At 43.2% G+C, this 20,969-nt stretch overlaps 1 protein-coding gene across 1 annotated transcript in view; it reads left to right on the top strand.

Moving 5' to 3' along the window:
• The window catches only part of LOC147710452 (ficolin-1-like), a 241,282-nt gene that overhangs the window by 133,881 nt on the left and 86,432 nt on the right, over nucleotides 1-20,969 (top strand). The window contains exon 6 of the mRNA XM_086921138.1: nucleotides 7,839-7,981. Coding sequence (XP_086777264.1) covers nucleotides 7,839-7,981 — 143 coding nt within the window. The remainder of the gene's footprint in view (nucleotides 1-7,838; nucleotides 7,982-20,969) is intronic.

The raw sequence follows: 20,969 nt of genomic DNA, 5'->3' as shown, positions 1-20,969 counted from the left end.
GGGTGGCACAACACGTGCTGCAAGCCCACGAGCGGCATTTGTATTTACAGGCCCCGGCACTCCTGGTGCACTAGACGAGGGACTAACAGTAAACCAAATAAGCCAAACATGGATACAATAGATACATCAATTTAACATAGGGAGCACTTGCGCTGTGGCACTGATCAGCAGCGGCACAGCGCCCAAAGCATATACCAGCAAAACATCGTAAAACAGTGGAGGCACACAGAAAAAATGGAGGAGAGACTCAAGCCAATGATGTCAGGTCTAACACTAGTGCCAACATGTTTCAGTCCACTAATGGCCTGTGTGGTCCAGGACTTTCTTCAGTGCAAAAAGGGGGGAATTTCTCCCTGGTTTCTCAAAAGGGCAGATAGCTGCTCCTTTAAAAACTAGAAACAGAAAAATGATTGTGCTTCTAAAGTTCTTTTACTCCATCTGAAATGAAAAGAAAAAAAGAGAAAGGAGATCATAGTGATACATTTTTATCATGAAATCAATACTTCCCATTTGTGATGTGCTATTGAATACACCCATGCTTGTCAACCAGGTAGGGTGTATAGACGCCATCATTGTTCACACCAACTTGGTATGCTAGTCAAGTACTATATATCAATGCCTCACTTGCCTTTGTGGTATACATAGGGTTGTGGTGATATATATCATGTATCGCTATTTTTGAAGCTATTGTGCATGTGAAGTCACCAAAACCGTTCCGGTGTCACTCTCTTCTAATTATACAGCCAATGAAAAACATTACAAAAAGATCCACATGGATCCTACTGCACGTCTCAAAAAACACAATAGTGACTTTAACAACAGAGGCTCTTGAAAAAAATGGGATTACCAACGAACGTGACTTCCTTGTTTCAGAAGACCCTTGTTTTACACTATATATTTAAAGGAAAAAACCCAGCCCCTGGTAGACCTTCTCGTATCGGGCATTGGGTCACTTCTTGAACCTTTGTCAAAATATACAGACTAGTTCCTTAGACCTGTGTAACAAAAATAAAATCATATGTACAGGACACTAAACATCCATTGAACCTCCTTGCAGACCTGGAATATAATCCAGAGGAAAACACATTGATGTGTTTAGACGTAGAGGCATTGTACACCAGGATTCCCCAGGAAAAAAGTCTCAAAGTCATCGAGGGACTCCTACAACAGGAAGAGTGGCAATGGGAGGCACCAGTAGGATGGGTAATTACTCTGATGTGCTTGGCCCTAACTGAAAATTTCTTCAAATTTGAAGATCAACTATTCCTCCAGGTCCATGGGACTTCGATGGGCAGCATGTTTGCGCCTAGCATAGCGTGTCTGTACATGGGCCAATTCGAGGATCAGTACATCTGTCAAGCCAACCCGTTTTCTGACAAAATTCGCAAGTGGTACAGATAAATAGATGTCATCCTTGTCATCTGGAAAGGAGATAAGTCCTGTTTTATGGGCTTCTCAGAGTGGATCAACCAACTTAATCCGCACCTACATTTTACTGTAACTACTAACAATGAGACAGTATCCTTCCTTGACATACATCTGACAGTAAAGAGAGGTACCCTGGTTAGCTCTCTATATACAAAACCCACAGACAAGAACAGCCTGTTGCATTTGACAGCGCACATTCGCGAGCCTTGAAGGAAAAACTGCCTGTCGGCCAGTTCTTTAGGATTCGAAGGAACTGTGCCGACTTAAATTATTACAAAAAAGAAGCCAAAAAATTGACAAATACATTAGATCACAAGGCCTATCCGAAAAAGATCATAGATAAGGCACAGAAAAGGTCACGGAACACTCCAAGGACAGCCCATTTAGAAACCCACCAGAGGTCAGAAACAGACTCACAGATATGCATCACAACATACAATTCCTCCTCTAACGAGGTTAAGAAAGTCATAAATAAAAAATGGCCAATCCTGACCTCATATACACTTACATTTGAGAGACCAATGTTTTCCTTTAAAAGAAACAAAATCCTTAAGGACACAATAGTACACACAGATACATATAAACCCAAAAATACCAACCAACTCACTCTGTGGAACCAACCTCCAGTCATGGGTCATTACCCATGTGGATCATGTGTAGAGTGTTCTCTTACTGAGCACACAAAACTAATCAGTCAAGGCTTAGAATACCCATGGGAACAAGGGGCACACACAAAATGCAACACAGACAACGTGGTGTATTTGATTCAGTGCCCATGTCAACTCATGTACATGGGAATGACTAGTAGGAAAATAAAGGTACGGATAAGCGAGCATCATAGCACAATCAGGCGAGCCATTACAGCAACCTGACTTATGGCCCACTACCTGGAGAAGGGCCACAATGATGGTGACATAAAGTGGACCATTATTGGGAAAGTCAAGGGCACTGGGAATCAAACCAAAAGGCTGTTAGAATGTGAACAATTTAGTCAAAAATGAATCAACATGGAACGTGGACTCACAGACATTCTCCACCTCTGACAGTAACATCATTAATAGGGCTCTTCCCATGGGTTAAAAACTAGAAATTACTTATTTGTTATCATTACGAAATAGCATAACATGAGCGAATGCCATAAAAGCTTAAACAAAGTAAATCACATAGCATACTTGCGTGATGCATCTGTGCCGTAAAGGCAGCGCATTGCTGGAGTTGCGTCGCAAGCACGACGCTGCTCCAGCAATGCTCTGGGGGGTCTATCTTTACAATGCTGTGTCAATCCTTACGCCTGCTTCGAGCAGGCGCAGGGTTTTGACGCAGCATGGGCTCAAAAGTGACTAGGTGAAATCTTGAAGATTTCACTCAGCCACTTTTGGAAGGCGTTCCTGCGTTGGAACGCCCCGCCCCCCCCCGGCGCAGGAACGCCTACTTCTGGCGCAGGACTTTACAAAGTGACGCATCTCCCAGATGTGTCACGTTGTAAATACCCCGCAGCATGTCGCATCTTTTGCGCCGCCGGTGCATCACAAAAGTGATGCAACGGCGGCGTAAGAGAGGCTCAAGGGGCTTGTAAATCTGCCCCCAAATCATTTCAAATAAATGCCAAATATGTGTTTTCATGGCATTTACATAATACAATCAATACTGATATTGTCCACGGACAGCTCTAGACTTGGCATTTAATGTACACCAGCATTTAGAGAGCCGTAGGCATTAACGAGTACTTGTAGTTCCATTTTAACTTCAATTCCCCGAATCCCGGAACGTTCCGAGACGCACACGTCTAGTTTTCACACTTCCGAGAGCATTCACACGCCCCCGTAGACATGACTGCTAGTGTTTTCGATGGAAACGCTGTCTTCTTCAGCCAGGTCCTCACTATCCTTAGCGTGCAAGCCCCGGAACCCGGACCGATCTTCGATGGTTCCATTTGGAAATTGGACATGTTCAATGTTTGACTAAAGGGATACCCTATGTCTTCCAATGTCCCCTGTGATGTATATACACCCAAAATGGGGTAAGAGAGAATTTTATAAATGACATGAGAGTGTAAGTGTGAAACGTGGGTGAACAAGTGTAGTACTGTATGGTTAGAAGAGAGTGACACTGGAATGGATTTAGTGACTTCACATACACAATAGCTTAAAAAAGAGTGATACAGGATATATATATCGCCACAACATTATATATACCACAGAGCCAAGTGAGGCATTGATAGAAAGTACTTGATTAGCATATTAAGTTGGTGTGAACAATGATGGCGTCTATACACCCTACCTGGTTGGCAAGCATGGGCGCATTCAACAGCACATATAAAATTGGGAAGTATTGATTTCATGACAACAATGTTGCACTATGATCTCCTTTCTCTTTCCTTTATTTTCATTTCAGATGGAGTAAAAGAACTTTGGAAGCGAAATTATTTTCTGTTTGTAGTTTTTAAAGGAGCAGCTATCTGCCCTTTTGAGAAACCAGGCAGGACCCCCCCCCTTTTTGCCCTGACAGTTCCACGAATAGAGGGATACTGGGATCTGTCTGTGGATTTTTAATCTTTAATACCCCGTGGCCATATTTTTTCAAGAGCTCCCTGGAATATGGTCAAGCTCACCCTGACTTTTAGGAGTCAGGGTGACCCGATGACACTACTAGAATGTGTGAGGGTAATATAAACAAAAGAAATGATTTCATTCCCCAGCAACTAGTGGGTAACAACTAAATAGCTTCATGACCACCTTCCCTTATTGAACCAACCTTGTTAAATTTAGGCCCTCGCGAACAGTGTTTGTGGGGTACTTTATGTGGAATTGTGTTGAACACTGGAGGGTGTACTCCCACTAGAGAACGCCTCTAGGCCCTTACAGCATAGGAGAAGCTTTCTCCACATACCATAGTTTTCTTGTGTTTCACACAATTCAGGTACACTCATTTCCAGTCCACACCACATAATTTAACACCAAACCACATAATACAACTCCACAACACAATTACAGAACACACCACATACATCCAATCTGCACCACACAATTCTACATCGTGCTGCAATCCCACTCCATATAGTGCCACTACACTGAATGCCACATAATCGATAACCATATATTTCCACAGCACACCTTGCCACATAATGCCACTATACAAATCCACTCCACACCACGCAATTCCATGCCACACAATTACACAACTAGCTAATCCAATCCAACCCACATAGTTCCACTACACACCAGATACATACACTCCATAACACATAAGTAAAATGCATTGCCATTTACAATGCCAATAGCTCCAACTCAAACAAATGCAAGACTGATTGCATTTCCAGTGCTTGTTCTACTCTGCCCATCTGTTGTTACCCTGGGCCTTGTTGACTGTTATGTAATTACATTTCTCCAATTGTCACTTTTCTAGGTTCATTTGTATTTGTAATTTTACTTTCCGTTCTATCGTAATGGTGGGAATGAATTGTAGTCTTTGTGTTTCCATTTTCCCTTGTATTATTTTGTTAATCACTGAATGTTAGAATTGTGTGTGCATTCATGCATGTAATGTTTTGAAATGTAATTGCTGGATTTGAAGAATATTGAAATAAAGACATTTCTTATCATCTTTCAAAAACAGTAGTTAACTTTGACAAAATGTGCCTGTAAGAAAGTGGGTTGTTAGTTAGGATGGATGTTGGTTCACCACAAGAAGTAAGACCACAAAAGGCTAACACAAAGTTTCAATATTTTCAAGCTGGACTAATTTTCCTGGTAGCTATTGCACAGATCAGACAGGCTTAATTGATGAACATGTGTAAATATATACCAGATGCAAAATAGTTAAAAATCCAAGACATAACACAAAAAAATCACACAAACAATTTAGAGAGATAGAGAAAAGATTATTGAGCAAATTGACACCAAAACAACTCAAGATATGATTTCTTTAAAGATAAAAAGCACCAAGAAATGGGAAAGCGCCAATCATTAGTTACTGTTGGAGGGCTGACCAGTGCCTAGGTGCGATTTATACTGACAGCAATTAAATGCAAGTTAGATACACCACGCTGGTTTGTCCAAGCCAAAAATGTAACCTTCTGACTTACTCTCTGAAATGGAAGTCAAAATCCTCAAGGGGCAACTTTTAAGTCTGTATCTGATAAAGTCCTCTTCAGTGCAGGTAGCCACTGGACGCAGCCCTGCTGAAGTTGTTTTTTTTTATCGGAATAGCTCTGAGTAGGAGGAATTCAAATTTAGCAGCTGACAACGTGGTCGCTTCAGGCAGATAGTTTTTACATTTTCACCCGATCAGGATTTCTATATTTAGACTTAGCACCTGATTTAGAGTTTGTCGAATGAAGGGTCTGACAAACGTAGATTCGTCCACCTGCCCTTCAAACAACTCTGCATATTGACAGGATCCACTGTTGCAGTGGTTCCTGTCCCGTGTGTGAAAGGTTTGATAGACAGTACCATCAGTCATGATTTCTGGCTGTTAAACGTTTCAGATGTTTTTTGCTTTTCAAAAGCTATGACCCCCACACCCTGGGAGTTTCCTCCAAGGGAGTGAGAGTTTGTTTCTGATAAACAGAAAATTAATGACCCACCACAGCTAGGGAGTTTTATTCCCAGGGAGGGGTCATTAGTGTTTTTTTCCTGTCCCTTTCCACCAGGTTTTTCTGTGCAGTGATAAACAGGAGAAAAGACTTCATACTGACTGCCCCTATTCAGCCGGGATTTGGGGGGACATACTCCATTGACAGAACCAAGAAAGTCTCTGTCCATGGAATACTTACGGTCTGCCGACTTTAAATGAGGTAGGGGCAGTTTGTTTGGCAGACAGGGTACTCTGTCGCATATGCAATGGAGTATCCTGTCTGCCAAACTCTAAATCAAGCATAACGTCTTTTTTATGGAGCACCAAATCCTCTTATGGAGCAAGCCTAAAGCTGTATCCTACGAAGGAGCTTCAAATTTAAACACCTTAGCCCCTGAGGTCTCACTGACCCTCCAAAAGTCTTAGAAGTCTGACAATGTTCGAAGTCCTAACTTTTCAGAGTTTTTGGGGCAGCTCCTCTTAATTCCATCTTAGACTCTTAGGCCCGCAGAACATGTAGGGGCGAGGACTCATTCCAACAGAGGCCACCAGCAGGGTCTGGTTCAGTTCAGTTCCTACTGGGCAGCTGGGCACTTTTGGAAAAGGTCTCTTGCAGCTTGTTTTGTCCCCGTAGACACACTGGAGGGCAACGAACTAGCCATTGGAGTCCACTTCTTTGTCCTAGGTACATGTGGGAGAAGGTCCAGCCCTTAAGGTCTCCACACAGTTCTCCAACAACAGCTCCCGTTCTCTTCCGTACTTCTGCAGGTCCATACAGAAAAGGTTTCCACTGGCAATCCTTCCCACTTTTAAAGCATGTCCTATTTAATTTGCTGCAGACTAACCCACTGTTCCCTATTATGAGGCAAAATCAACATGGCATAATCTTTCTGATCCTAAAGGGAAATTGTTTGCCATCCAACTGTGTGTTTATGGAAATATGAGCATTGGGATCCTGCTAAACCACATCAAACTAGTTCTGCACCACCTTCCCGTCCTAATGGTCTGGTGCCATAATGGCTGCAGAGAGCCTATATAACAAACTGCTTCTCCTGCCCAGGTCTCACTTTTCATTTAAATATGATTGGGCAGGCTTCACTCTAGTGTCTTTTAAGGTAGTGAAATCCCTGGACCCTCACTAGCTGTCTTTTCTGAGCTGATATATTCCACATCCCACATAACCACATCTGCCTTGGAAATGTCCAAATCCTTGATTCCTGCTCAGGGAGCAGTATTCACACCTCATTAAAGGGAAGCACTGATGAGGACTCCGTATCTTCTCAAGCTGGCAAGGTGCCACAGGTAGTTAAGCACTTCCTTCTAGCAATGCAGAAGCTCGAATCATATCAAAGCCAGCTCAGCTGTTTATCTTTCAGAGGTCGGTAAATTGAGCACCATTAATTTTGAGAATAGTAATAACTGTTTTTTTTCTCCATTCCTGTGTTGTGTTTTATAAAGAACATCATATTTTCTTCTTTTAAGAAGCATGTTTTTACATACCTGTAGGTGTGTGTTAGATGTTTGAGTTACAGGCCATGCAATTGGAGCAAAGCTATATGTATGGCCAAAGGCTCAGTCCTTTGCCAATATAGTAGGTCTATTGCAGCGCTGCCTTAATTCTGACTGAAACCCCTTTCAGTGAGAGCAGCAACTGGTTAAATTAGAGTTGACTGATAATTTGCTGCTTCTGTTCTCTATAAATAAAAGATATTACTTTCAGTAACATTCCCTTTAAAAGAACTATTGTCATTTTCTATGATTTTCAATTGGAAGCTAGTCCACATAGCCTATACCTATCTTGCATTGATGATATTTTTGTCTTATCTTCTCCTCAGCAACGCACGATGCAGGGGCAAAAAACTGCAAGGAGCTTCTGCAGAGGGGGACCATTCTCAGTGGCTGGTACACCATCTACCCAGAGGATGGAAAACCTCTGATTGTGCTCTGTGACATGGACACTGATGGAGGTGGATGGATTGTAAGTTATCGACGACTTGGTGGGATAGTATGGCCATCCTTGAGGGATGCCTCCAATAGCAGCAGTTTTTTTAAGAAGGACTTATCAGTTTTTCATCAGAAGCAGTAGGGGAACGTAAATAAACACATTCATGGTAGAAAAGTAGAACTGTTACAGTAACATCAGGCCTTACAACAAAAGGTTTCACTAATACAGGTGCAACTGCGTTGTGATAATCAACATTAAAACTCGCTGAGATCGGATATTGTTACGTGTCTATACTCAGGTAACATAAGGTGAGCATCTGATAGTATGTTACATTAGGTAAAAACAATGGATTGCTACCAAGCCATAGGCTATTTGCAGGTATTTCTGCCATCACCTTTTGTGTGTTTTACGTAGTGCCCTAAGTGGCCAAGTATCTGCCCAGACAGGCATCACTTGCTTTCTGTGCCACAGGATCTAAGCTGTGCCTCACTGACAAGGACCAATAAGGCAGAAACTAATCTAGGTCTTGACTATTACCAATGGCATTGCATCAGGCATTACCTAAATATAGATGACTTCTGAAAAGGACATAAAAATAGAGAGTGCTTGTGTAGGTTTGTATTGCGAAAGCGCAGTTCCTAAATAAACGTAGTGCAGGATTATTCTTTGATAGTAAAGGTTTATTCATCTGAACAAAATCTTAAGGCAAATGCTACATTAACATACCATCTCTAGATATGGGTAGCTAAACCCTTATTTAGCAAAGGAAAGAAAGACAGCGTACATTCATTAAAAAATCTGCTCCTCCTACAACAACAGATGACATTAGTGAAGCAATACATTCTCCCCACCATTCATTCACTCCCCTACCATCTCACACCACCAGAGTTCTCCAAAATAAAATGTATATTTTCTACATGTGGAATCTTAACGCGTGTACATGCTCTGTGGCAGGGTTCTAAACAAAATGGACTCATTCAGCTTTCATTATTTTGGCCTACATGCTCACAGTACCTTTCTCATCTAGCGAACCAGTAGATGGCTGATAGCCAGGGTGTCAAACAGTGGCGCCACCACAAACAAAATGGTGATGAGGTGGGTGGAGGAAACGCAGGAGGGGGAGAAGGGGGGTGGGAGCATGTTGGGGTGTTAGTTTAAAAAATAGAACTTACCAGAAGCCACAAGCCTCCTACCTTGTCACGCCTCCTGTCCTCTCCCTGTTTGCAGTAGCCCCTGGTACAGACTCCTATCCAATCCCCATGCAGCTCTCATACTTTGAGAGCAGCACAGGGATTGGCCTGAGCAGGTTGAAAAGATGCTGCGCTCAGGACAGGGAGTCTGTGGGGTTTCTCCAGCCAAGCTGTTCAATGCAGCCTGGCCATAGAAACCTAAGTGCATGTGAGTGTTTGGCGGGCCTGAGATGGCCAGCCAAACACATTAGGAAGTTCACATATTACTCCTCCTCACCCCTCTCATACCCAACCCCCTCCCTGCAGAAGCTGGCTCAGAGCCGGCAAATGAAAAATAAAACAATGCTAGAACATCAATTATGGAAAGGGGCGACCATTCGGTCCCCCCGAACGTATGGTGGAGTACCACGATCCCCCCGGGAAGCCATCTTGGGCGGGAGGCGAGTCTCGGCTGGTATACCCGAAGCGGCGTAGCCGGGGCGCGCCTTTTCCCGCCCTGGAGTGGGTTGTCCTAGACACTGATGCGGCCGGCCACGCCCTCGGAGGCAGGCGGGGGCGGGTTTACGCCCGCCCGAAGACGGATAAAAGGAGCAACAAGCCAAGAAAGCATCCTCTTGTTCCTGTGCTCTGAAGCTGCACCTCCCCGCTGCACGTGAGCTCGAGACGGAACGAAGAGCCAATTTTGAGCGTTGTAATCTTTCTTTTTGTTTTACAGGTATCTTCGTTTGAGAATGCCAGGCAAGAAGGTCGGAAAGCGGGTCGGTACCGATCAGATGCTCCGCATGCTCATAAAGGAGGTAGCCGATTTGAAGAAGCAGATGGCGGCTAAGAACGGGGAGGGAGGACCGAAGCGAGTCATCGGACCAGCTTTGCCAGGAGTAGTCCCTGGTGGGAGAGGCAAGAGGTCCAAAAGGGGGGCACTTGGGGGGGAAACCCCGGTTCCCGATACCCCACTTGAGGAGCCAACCCCGGCTCCGAAGGAGGGGCATCCGATCACCCCCGTGACCGGGGAAGATATGCCTCCCGAGTTAGCGGCGCAATTAGCAGCGTGGTTGGGAAAAGATAGTGAGGGCACCACGGCTGACGACGCCCGGGCAGTAATGAGACAACTGCGGGAATCTAGAGAGGCTGCGAAGGCACCATCTTCTGTTACCCCGCCAGTTCCGGCGGCGGAAAATGCAACAGGCCCAAGTTCGGCGGCAAATGCAGCACCTGGTTCAGGTAAGCGGCCATTGCCGATCGCGGGGGAGAGGTCTGTACCTTCACGAAGGGAGAAGGTGGCTCAGCATGTTCCACAGGAAATTAATGAAAAGATTTGGGCGAATGAGTATGTGAACATTTTTTCTTTGCTTACCGACCATTACGAGATGGAGCATGTTAAGAGCCAAAAGGAGCTCATGCATCCGGGTGTTTGGCGCGCAAAAATGGCCGCCTTTAAGGTTGATGAGAACATAGGTACTTGGGGCAGAGCGTGGGGCATTTTTACCTCCATCATGGGCGAGCGCAGGCCCGAGTTGCTGACCGAGTTGCCTATTTATCAGTCACGTATCATGGAGTATTCCGTATCGTACGGGGCAATCAGTGGTTCTGTTATGACAATATTTTTAGAAAAGCTAAGGAGCACGACCCAGTTCTGACTTGGGATTGTTACGACTCTGTTTCATGGCAAAAAATGGAGAGTTCAGGAATGTTAAAAGTGCCATTGTCAGGGAGTAACGGGGGTGAATCTTCCCGCCAATCCTCTGGGACACCCTTTCGGACGGGTGCAGGTAACGAGTACCACTCGAAGCCGAGTGGCAACGCAGGTAAAAGGGGGATTTGTTGGAATTTTAATAGGGGAAAATGTACGAGGCCCCAGGGGTCATGCAAGTTCAGACATGAATGTGGGGGGTGCGGGCAGCCATCCCGTCCTGAGTCCATGTGCAGAGCCAAAACGGGTGATAACGGTGGTAGGGGAAGCGCCAAACAGGTCTGAAATAGTCCGAGGGGCGCCTTTACCTACTCCGATTGATACCATGGCGATGATTCCTTGGCTCAACGAATACCCGGATCATGCTTCCGCTGGGGTGTTGCGGGACGGGTTTTCATATGGGTTCCGCATCCCAGTGGGGGATTTTCAGGGTGTAGCAAACTGTAAGAATCAACTGTCGGTCTTGCAGCATACGGCGGTGGTACAGGTAAAGATTGGGAAGGAGGTGACTCGAGGTCGTGTCGCCGGTCCATTTGATTTGCCACCGGTTGCTAACTTTGTTTGTTCCCCTCTAGGGGTGGTCCCCAAGAAGGACCCGGGTGAGTTTCGGCTGATACATAACTTGTCAGCCCCACGTGGTCTTTCCGTGAATGACGCGATAGACCCGGAAGTGTGTTCGGTGCGGTACGCATCTTTCGATGAGGCCGTCGCCATGTTGAATCGCCTGGAGCCCGGGGCGCTGATGGCAAAGTCAGACATCGAGTCAGCGTTCCGGTTGCTCCCCGTGCACCCAGACGATCAGCGTCTCCTTGGTTTTATGTTTCAGGGTCGCTATTACATGGATAGATGTATGCCAATGGGGTGCTCGATATCCTGTGCCTATTTTGAAAAGTTCAGTTGTTTTCTACAATGGGTATTCACAAGGAAGACGGGTTTTCAGCATGTTATGCATTATCTCGATGACTTTCTGTTTTTGGGGGCAGCCGGGGATCCTGAGTGTGGACAGGCCTTACATGAATTTTGTGTCTTAATGAATCAATTCGGTGTGCCATTGGCGCCAGGTAAGACTGTGGGTCCCTCAACTTTGCTCGAGTTTCTGGGGATCGAGCTCGACTCGGAAGAAGGTTGTTTTAGATTACCCAGGGAAAAAGTGTTAAAATTCAGGACATCCCTTGAAACATGTATTCGTGCGACGAAAGTAAACCTGCATCAATTGCAACAGGTGGTGGGTCAGTTGAATTTTGCCCTGAGAGTAATGCCAATGGCCCGCCCCTTTTCCCGCTCGATTGCACAAGCCATGGTCGGCCTGAAGGAAGGACATCACCGCACGAGGCTCTCGGCAGAGGTTCGCCAGGACATGCGCATTTGGTTGGCATTTCTGGCGGATTTCAATGGTCGAATTGTCTGGAACAAACCGGCGGTGTCCTCCGAGGAGCTGGGGCTTTGGACAGATTCGGCGGGGAGTGTAGGTTTTGGTGCCATATTTGGTACACAATGGTCGGCTCAGAAATGGCCGTCATGGTGGCACGAGGGCGGGCTGACGAGTAACATTGCTTTTCTTGAACTCTTCCCTATTTTGGTGGCCTTGAAAACATGGCCGGAGGGGTTTCGGGATCACTCTGTGGTGTTCTGGTCTGATAACATGACTGTGGTTGAGTGTATCAATAGTCAGGCAGCACGTTGCAAATGGATTCTGAGACTGCTCAAAGAAATTGTGTTATTGTGTATGCAGTTAAATGTGCTCTTTAGGGCAAGACATGTCCTGGGGGTACTGAACCAAGCGGCTGATGCGCTTTCTCGTTTCCGTATGCAGGCCTTCTGGGGTTTTCTGCCCACAGCGGACCTGGTGGCAGCACCCTTTCCCGAAGCTCTCTGGTCTCTCGGTGCCCCGAACTACAAAACCTCGTGGGAGAGAGTTTAGCACCCAGGACAAGGAAGGCATATGAAGGGGCGTTCCGTTCCTATTTGTCCTTTTTGGGTTCTGCTGGGGGGGAGCTTTGGGGACAGGAAGAGCTTGTCGTAAAATTTCTGCTGTCTTTACATCAGGCAGGCAAATCAGTAGCTACGGCCCAGAGGCATCGGGCCGCCATTTCCTTTATGGCAAGGGCTCATGGGATCCAGGACCCGACAGCGTCTTTTGTGGTGCAGAAAGTGCTACGTGGGTGGCAACGCCTTGAGGGTCGCAGAGTAGATGAGAGGCACCCGATAGGTCTGGATAGGTTGGCCCTGATATTTTCTGTACTCCCTGCGACATGTTCATCCCAGTATGAAACAGTGTTATTCCGAGCCGCTTTTGCGCTAGCATTCCATGGGGCTATGCGGGTAAGCAAACTGGTGGCGAAGAACAAGCATGATACGGTGGGGGGACTGTGCCGTGAGCACATCCAGGTTAAGGAGGAGACGATGACTGTCTCGTTTGTCAGATCCAAGACCGATCAGGGTGCGATTGGGGACTGCATAGTCATACATAGGATTCCCGGGTCTCCCATGTGCCCTGTGGTTTGCGTAGAGGAATATTTGGCGCAGAGGGTGGCATCATGGGGGGGGACCTTGTTGAGACACGCTGACGCCACCCCACTGACGAGGTTTCAGTTCCAGCGGGTGTTTGCGATGTCAATTTCGGCCGCGGGCTTGAACCCCGGCGAGTTTGGGACCCATTCCTTTCGGATAGGGGCTGTTACTGAGGCTACAGCCAGGGGTCTGAGTGTAGAAGAAGTAAAACGTTTGGGGCGTTGGTCCTCGAACTGTTATAAAAGGTATGTGCGGTTGCACATGTTGTGAAGCTGTAATAATGTACTCACGCTTCTTGTTTTTGTTTGGTTTTCAGTTGCGCAAGCTTACGAGGCGGGGCGGACTGTGCAGTCGACCCGACACCTGGGGACCAGCGGTCAGACATCACCGGCTGCGAAAAAGGAGGTGTGGGTCGTGGGCCACTCATACGTGAGGCGTGCCGCGGACGTATTCAAAGCAGGTGACATGATTCACGTGCCTGGGGAATACGGGTACAGGGTGTCCTTCTACGGAAGGGGCGGGCTCTGTATTGACCAGTTTCAATCCTTTTTTGAGGGTTTGTTAGGGCGGACAAGGTCACCGCCGTCTATAATCATAGTCCATCTTGGGGGCAACGATTTGGTGGCCACTGGTAGACGACTTCTTCTTGAGGCAATGCTTTCCACAGTAAGTTGGTTGGCAAGAAGAGTTCCAGGGTGCACAATTGCATGGTCCCATATGATCCCACGAAAAGTGTGGCGGATGGCTATTTCGGTTTCTGCTCTGAATCATTCAGTAAAGAAAATAAATAACAAATTGAGTAGATTGTTTCGTTCAAGTACACTGCATTCTGTTTCGCATGGTTGTATCAAAGGGGACAGTATGTATTTGGGGGATGGGGTTCATTTGTCCCGGGTGGGGAATGAGTTACTCATAGGAGACCTCATAGCTTGGCTAAAGAGTTTAAAACATGACCTTTAGGCAGGAGTTGTTGTGGGGGGTCCGGATAGCCGGTCAACTATCCGGCCTGTGGCGGTAAGGTCATGATCGGTGAGCAGTAATTGGAAGATCCCTATGGGGGGGCGTCACCCATTACGGATGGGAGCGCTCGGGGGAGGTGGCCATTGGCCCCTCAACGGGGAGGCGGTCCCTTCTAAGGATAGGCCACCGGAAGGAAAGGAAAGGTGGTCAAGGCCCCTTCCTGGATAGGAGGGGCTACGGGCCCTCCTGGGGAATTTCCCGGGGCCAGGACATCTGCGACGGCAGATGGGATAAGTTGTGTGGGGTTCGGGAGGGGGTTTACGCTACCTTTTAGACACCTCACACGAGTCCTCGGACGACCGTTAAATGGCGTCGAGTTCATTGGGGCCCCCGTCAAGTCCAAGGGAAATTGGTAGATGCACTTGAGGTACGCCTCTGTGCGGTCGCTCCCCTCACAAGTGAGGGGGGGTATTTCTGGTTTAGGGATCTGACACCGGTTACGACCTTGCCGTTGGCCCTTAACGTTAGGATGTACAATTTCAAGTCAAATGTTTTGTAGGATGTTAGTTCGGCTAGGAGAACCTTTGTATTAGAGATCTGTTAAGGTTAGCCAAACATCGTAATGTGGAAATGAAATTGTACATAATATGAAACTGTTATTTTAATGTTTTTGATTTTGTTTCATATTTTAATAAATACGGCCGGGAGGGTCACTCCCTCCCGCCTTCCAAAAGTTCAGAACCGTTTCCGGTTTCCCATCCTTGGGGATTGTGTTGAGAGGGGGTGGCGGGTATCTCAGCCATATTTTTCATTTGCTGGCTCTGAGCCAGTGGGGGTGACGCTCCTCCGCCAAATTCTAAGATGCCCGCCATAAAGCAGACATTTCTAGCATTGGCAACTCTTTCACTGCAATTCCTGATGATCCAGCGCTCCAACTAAAATACTTTATAAATGGTGTCACAATCCACTATCACACTTACCAATCAATACCAGGCCCATAAGAAACAATAGAGCAGCTGAATCATGAGGTGAATGGATCAATTATGTTGATTTTGATGCTAGCTACAATAAACAAGACCAGCTTGTCATTTTAAAAGTTTATTTTAAAATTCATAATTAGATAATCTTTATTAACTCTCTTTATTAGAATCAAACATTTAGTTTTATTAATTCAGTTAAATGCATTAAACATTGGCACAAAGATAACTGTCAATTCAGCATTGCTCAAAATAATGAATCAAGAAAAACAAAAATCTTATTCCCTAAGTTAGCTTTCTGACCTGAAAGGGAAACAAATTAATAAACAGTAGAATGCTTACAATCCAAAGGAAATCGAACAGCACTTCGCCCTCAGGAAACAGTCAGCCCCAATCCCTTCAAGAGAGCCAATTTTATATCATTTTTGCTCTCAAATTTAACTAAATGTACTTCTTTTTAAAAGTTCAGCAATCTGATTGGTTGATGGCTGTCAGACCACCAAAGCCACCTCTTCCAGGGTATGAACGTCACCCTGCTATTGTTCGTTGACATAGAGTGACATGACTTCCGAGCTTTGCAACATTTTAAAAGTTGCCTTTCTGACTTCCACCAAAGCTCAGCAAAATTATGCCTGCCACTTCCTCGGCCTTGTAAAAAGAACATCCAGAGCAGTTCGTGAAAAAAGTCTCTTTTGTTAGAGCCACAGTCTTTTTCAAAGGTTATGTGAAAGCAAAGTTCCATGGAATATTTCCAAGATGACTGCACTTGGCTCCAACTCTGCTCTCGTACAGGCCGACCAACTTTTCTTCAGAAACAGAGGCTAGGCCTCAAACCACTCTCGGGCTAGTCTTTAAACAAACACAAAAAGAGTGATTAATTCAGGTAAAGCAAACCCTTCTGTACCACCCAACCCTTGCTAATTATTAATTAACCCACTAATAAAAGACATCTAGCAAAAGCAAACAAATAAAGCAGCACATAAAATATCTACCATTCTTCATGTAATCCAGCTTTATGTTTCTGAAAGAGTAAAAAAGATGATTAAATAATACACAGACAGACAAACACAACATAGGACAAACATGTAAGCACATATAAAAAGCACATGCCATGAATAATCTGCCGCATATTAATAGTGACAAAGACAATAGGACAGACATGACAAACAAAACAATATTAATCACATGTTACAAAACAGACTTGCAAATGCAACAAGAGCACATGTTATTAATTCCCGCGTGTTCATGTGTGGTGCAAACTTAATCTAGGTTGAATTAATTAAACAAATCATGCAACAGCTCATTAATAAATTAGTTCATGTTATGGGAGATTAAATCCACGAGTCAGAATAAAATATTTTCTGAAGCTCGCTTCATCAACTCCCTCATCTGGTGATTTTAAAATCACCAAACAACACCCAAAAATGTTATTTAAAATTTTATCTATTGAACATGTTTCAGGCTTACTCAGGATTAGTACTTAAACTCTAATTTCATCTATATTTCTGCAACTCTCATAATTAGTATTGAGTCTTACATCCTACTAATTCTATATCCTTTACCCTTTCTTTATTCAGCTAAGTTGGATCTTTTCCACCTTTGAATCCCCATCCCCCCAATGAATTTAGGTAACTAAGTTTTAAATTGCATAACTACATTTTGAATTGCACCAACAAAACAAATATCAATTTGAGTAGTATAAAACAAAACAAAAAACAAAAACTTACAGTTTTGACATTTTTTTTGAAAAATTAGTACATAGTATATACCCCCTCTTTTTTTTTTTTTTAAATTCTAAAACATGTTTTCTTCTTCTTTTGGTAATAATTATCCATGATTTAAATAGTCAATATAATTACAATAAGTAAATGCGTTCACTTAATTGGCCTTCCAATCTTTTGCTGATCAATTAATTAATTAATTAATTATCAAGGACAGGTGAAATAATATGTTATACCCGGCTCAAAAGAATTCAACTCCTAATTTACCTGTATCACTATTTTTAATAAACCTAGGAAAAAATATGCATTTACAAAACAGCAATGTAAAACATTTATTTTGCAACAACAAACACCTAAATGTGATTAGATATGTTTAAAATGTATTTTATTTGCACTTACACACCTTACTGCAACAGTACTTGTAAATAAAATTGAATACACAGGTAAATATAGTTGGCAAAAGACAACAATAAAAATACCTTATTTTAACAAAAGCAGAAACCCTTAAAAATGATTAAGTATTTAGGAATGCTTGTTTGCACATATTGTGCACTACCACTTGTGGAAAAGATTTGTAACATTTTATTTAAACACACTGCTGCAAGATCCTCAGTTTTTCCCCTCTATCTCACCAGGTCCCTCTGCTTAATGCTACAATTTCATAGGCAATCCTCACTATACATTCAACCAGTCAATCTAAGGTCCCTAAACTTGTGTTGTACGTCCACAACACGTGATATATTCTATACCACAATTTTGAAACAGAACAAATGCACTGTGTAACTCTTCTAGTCACACTACCTTGCCAGCAATTAACCAGGAATTTTTCACACTGCTGGAAAAAATCCTTAAGACTACATATAACAATCTGACAAAATCAGCAACTCAACATTTGTTAAACATCAATCCTATGACTATACCAACATATATGTAACATGCATGTCAAAAACAACATATAACCATCCTCTGCTACCAAAATTGATCCAGCGCTCCAACTAAAATACTTTATAAATGATGTCACAATCCACTATCACACTTACCAATCAATACCAGGCCCATAAGAAACAATAGAGCAGCTGAATCATGAGGTGAATGGATCAATTATGTTGATTTTGATGCTAGCTATAATAAACAAGACCAGCTTGTCATTTTAAAAGTTTATTTTAAAATTCATAATTAGATAATCTGTATTAACTCTCTTTATTAGAATCAAACATTTAGTTTTATTAATTCAGTTACATGCATTAAACATTGGCACAAAGATAACTGTCAATTCAGCATTGCTCAAAATAATGAATCAAGAAAAACATAAATCTTATTCCCTAAGTTAGCTTTCTGACCTGAAAGGGAAACAAATTAATAAACAGTAGAATGCTTACAATCCAAAGGAAATCGGACAGCACTTCGCCCTCAGGAAACAGTCAGCATCAAATTAGTTTCCCTTGAACTTATTTAAACCTCATAAATCACTAATTCCATTTATGTCACAACACTTGCTGGCTGCTGCAACACGGGGCAGCTGTAGCAAGCACTTTTTTTTTTAAGGAAAAGAAACCACATTTAAATTATTTTTCTTTGTTGTGTCAGTGTTGATTTAAATACCATGTACTATGCAAACTGTGTTCAAGAGGAATACATTCATGCAATGCCTTGAGAAGTTCCTGACATCACGCTTTCCACATGATCTATATTTTCTAATTACAGAACAGAAGGTTTCAGCAAAAGCTTTCCTTCACGCTCTCTGCACACGATGTTAGTGGCACAGCATGTATTTCAGCACGAGCCTCTCTCCACACTCGGCTGAATGCAATGTTTACTTTCAATTAGTATAACAGTAATGTTCCAACACGACCTTCCTCAATGCCTACCTGCTTATTTTCAGTCACATATGACAAGTCTTAATAAACGCTTGGCTGTGCAGATTAACACGGTGTTTATTTCAATTAATTAGTGTAACAGCAAGCTTGTTCCTTTTGTACACAGCGCGATGACAGATTTCAGATAAGCTTTTTATGGCAGATTTTACACCAGGTTCTCACCGCTTTAAACAGTCATTTATTCAGACTTGCACAATGGTTTTAAATTCTAAAGTACTTGTGCCACAATCCAGATGAAAGCTGAGACACTCATAATGTATATAAACAACTCGGCAGTCAGTTGCAACTCGCACACCAAGCCATTCACAGCACGATCTTGCTGTGACACTATGGGAGCCACAACGAATCACGGCGCAGCTCTGCTGTGACACTATGGCACATTAACCAATCAGGGCACGGCCCTGCTATGACGCTGCGGCACCCTGACGAATGAGAGCGCGGCAGCTGTGACGTAGACAGCTGCTGCAGCTGGCAGCTCTTCCCTTTCGCTCCTCACTCGGTAAACGGCCTCTCCCTTCAGAATTTTCGATCGGGACCCGAAAATGCTCATAAAATAGCGCAGAATTCTTTAAAATACTTTTAACAACGTGGAATACATTAATTATAATCTAATTAACTCAGAACACTCCTAAATGCTCCTAAAGGCATTAAAATAGCACAGATCACCTTTTTGTACATTTCAACTACGCTGAACAATTTTTATACATTTTTAAACTGCGCAGAACATCTTACAATGCATTTAAACAGCGCAGACTTTACCAAAAGGCTTCAGAGCGCTTTACAATATTCTTTTTTAACAAATTAATAACTACACAAAACGAACCATTTGCCTGCTTCCCTAAACAAAGAGATTGTTTTATACATTCATTCAAGTATTCTCAGCGTGGAATAGACGACGCTATTCTCACAGAATAGTTTCAATCGCCAATAGAGCAATTCTTACCCTACCCTTCTAACAGGTAATAACCAATTGTGTCTCCAATTGAATGCAAATACATTTAGCAATTCAAAATTTAACTCAATTGATATTACAAAATCATTTACACACTTTCAAACAGAAAAACCTGATCATACACACACGAATTCTTGGCAGGACTTGAACCAACCACAGAAAACGTCAGGCGTTGATAAGAATAGACGTCACAATCTCACCCTTCTCTCAAGCTTGGATAAATCCTACTACTCTTTTCACAGAAAGTTTTAAAACAGGCTCACCAGGTCCCTCTGCTTAATGCTACAATTTCATAGGCAATCCTCACTATACATTCAACCAGTAAATCTAAGTTCCCTAAACTTGTGTTGTACGTCCACAAGACGTGATATATTCTATACCACAATTTTGAAACAGAACAAATGCACTGTGTAACTCTTCTAGTCACACTACCTTGCCGGCAATTAACCAGGAATTTTTCACACTGCTGGAAAAAATCCTTAAGACTACATATAACAATCTGACAAAATCAGCAACTCAACATTTGTTAAACATCAATCCTATGACTATACCAACATATATGTAACATGCATGTCAAAAACAACATATAACCGTCTGAATGCTACCAAAATTGATCCAGCGCTCCAACTAAAATACTTTATAAATTATGTCACAATCCACTATCACACTTACCAATCAATACCAGGCCCATAATAAACAATAGAGCAGCTGAATCATGAGGTGAATGGATCAATTATGTTGATTTTGATGCTAGCTACAATAAACAAGACCAGCTTGTCATTTTAAAAGTTTATTTTAAAATTCAGAATTAGATCATCTTTACTAACTCTCTTTATTAGAATCAAACATTTAGTTTTATTAATTCAGTTAAATGCATTAAACATTGGCACAAAGATAACTGTCAATTCAGCATTGCTCAAAATAATGAATCAAGAAAATCATAAATCTTATTCCCTAAGTTAGCTTTCTGACCTGAAAGGGAAACAAATTAATAAACAGTAGAATGCTTACAATCCAAAGGAAATCGGACAGCACTTCGCCCTCAGGAAACAGTCAGCCCCAATCCCTTCAAGAGAGCCAATTTTATATCATTTTTGCTCTCAAATTTAACTAAATGTACTTCTTTTTAAAAGTTCAGCACTC

Source organism: Lissotriton vulgaris, chromosome 5 (assembly GCF_964263255.1).
Source record: "Lissotriton vulgaris chromosome 5, aLisVul1.2, whole genome shotgun sequence".
Classification (NCBI taxonomy): Eukaryota; Metazoa; Chordata; class Amphibia; order Caudata; family Salamandridae; genus Lissotriton; species Lissotriton vulgaris.
This window is presented reverse-complemented; position numbering and strand designations above follow the sequence as displayed.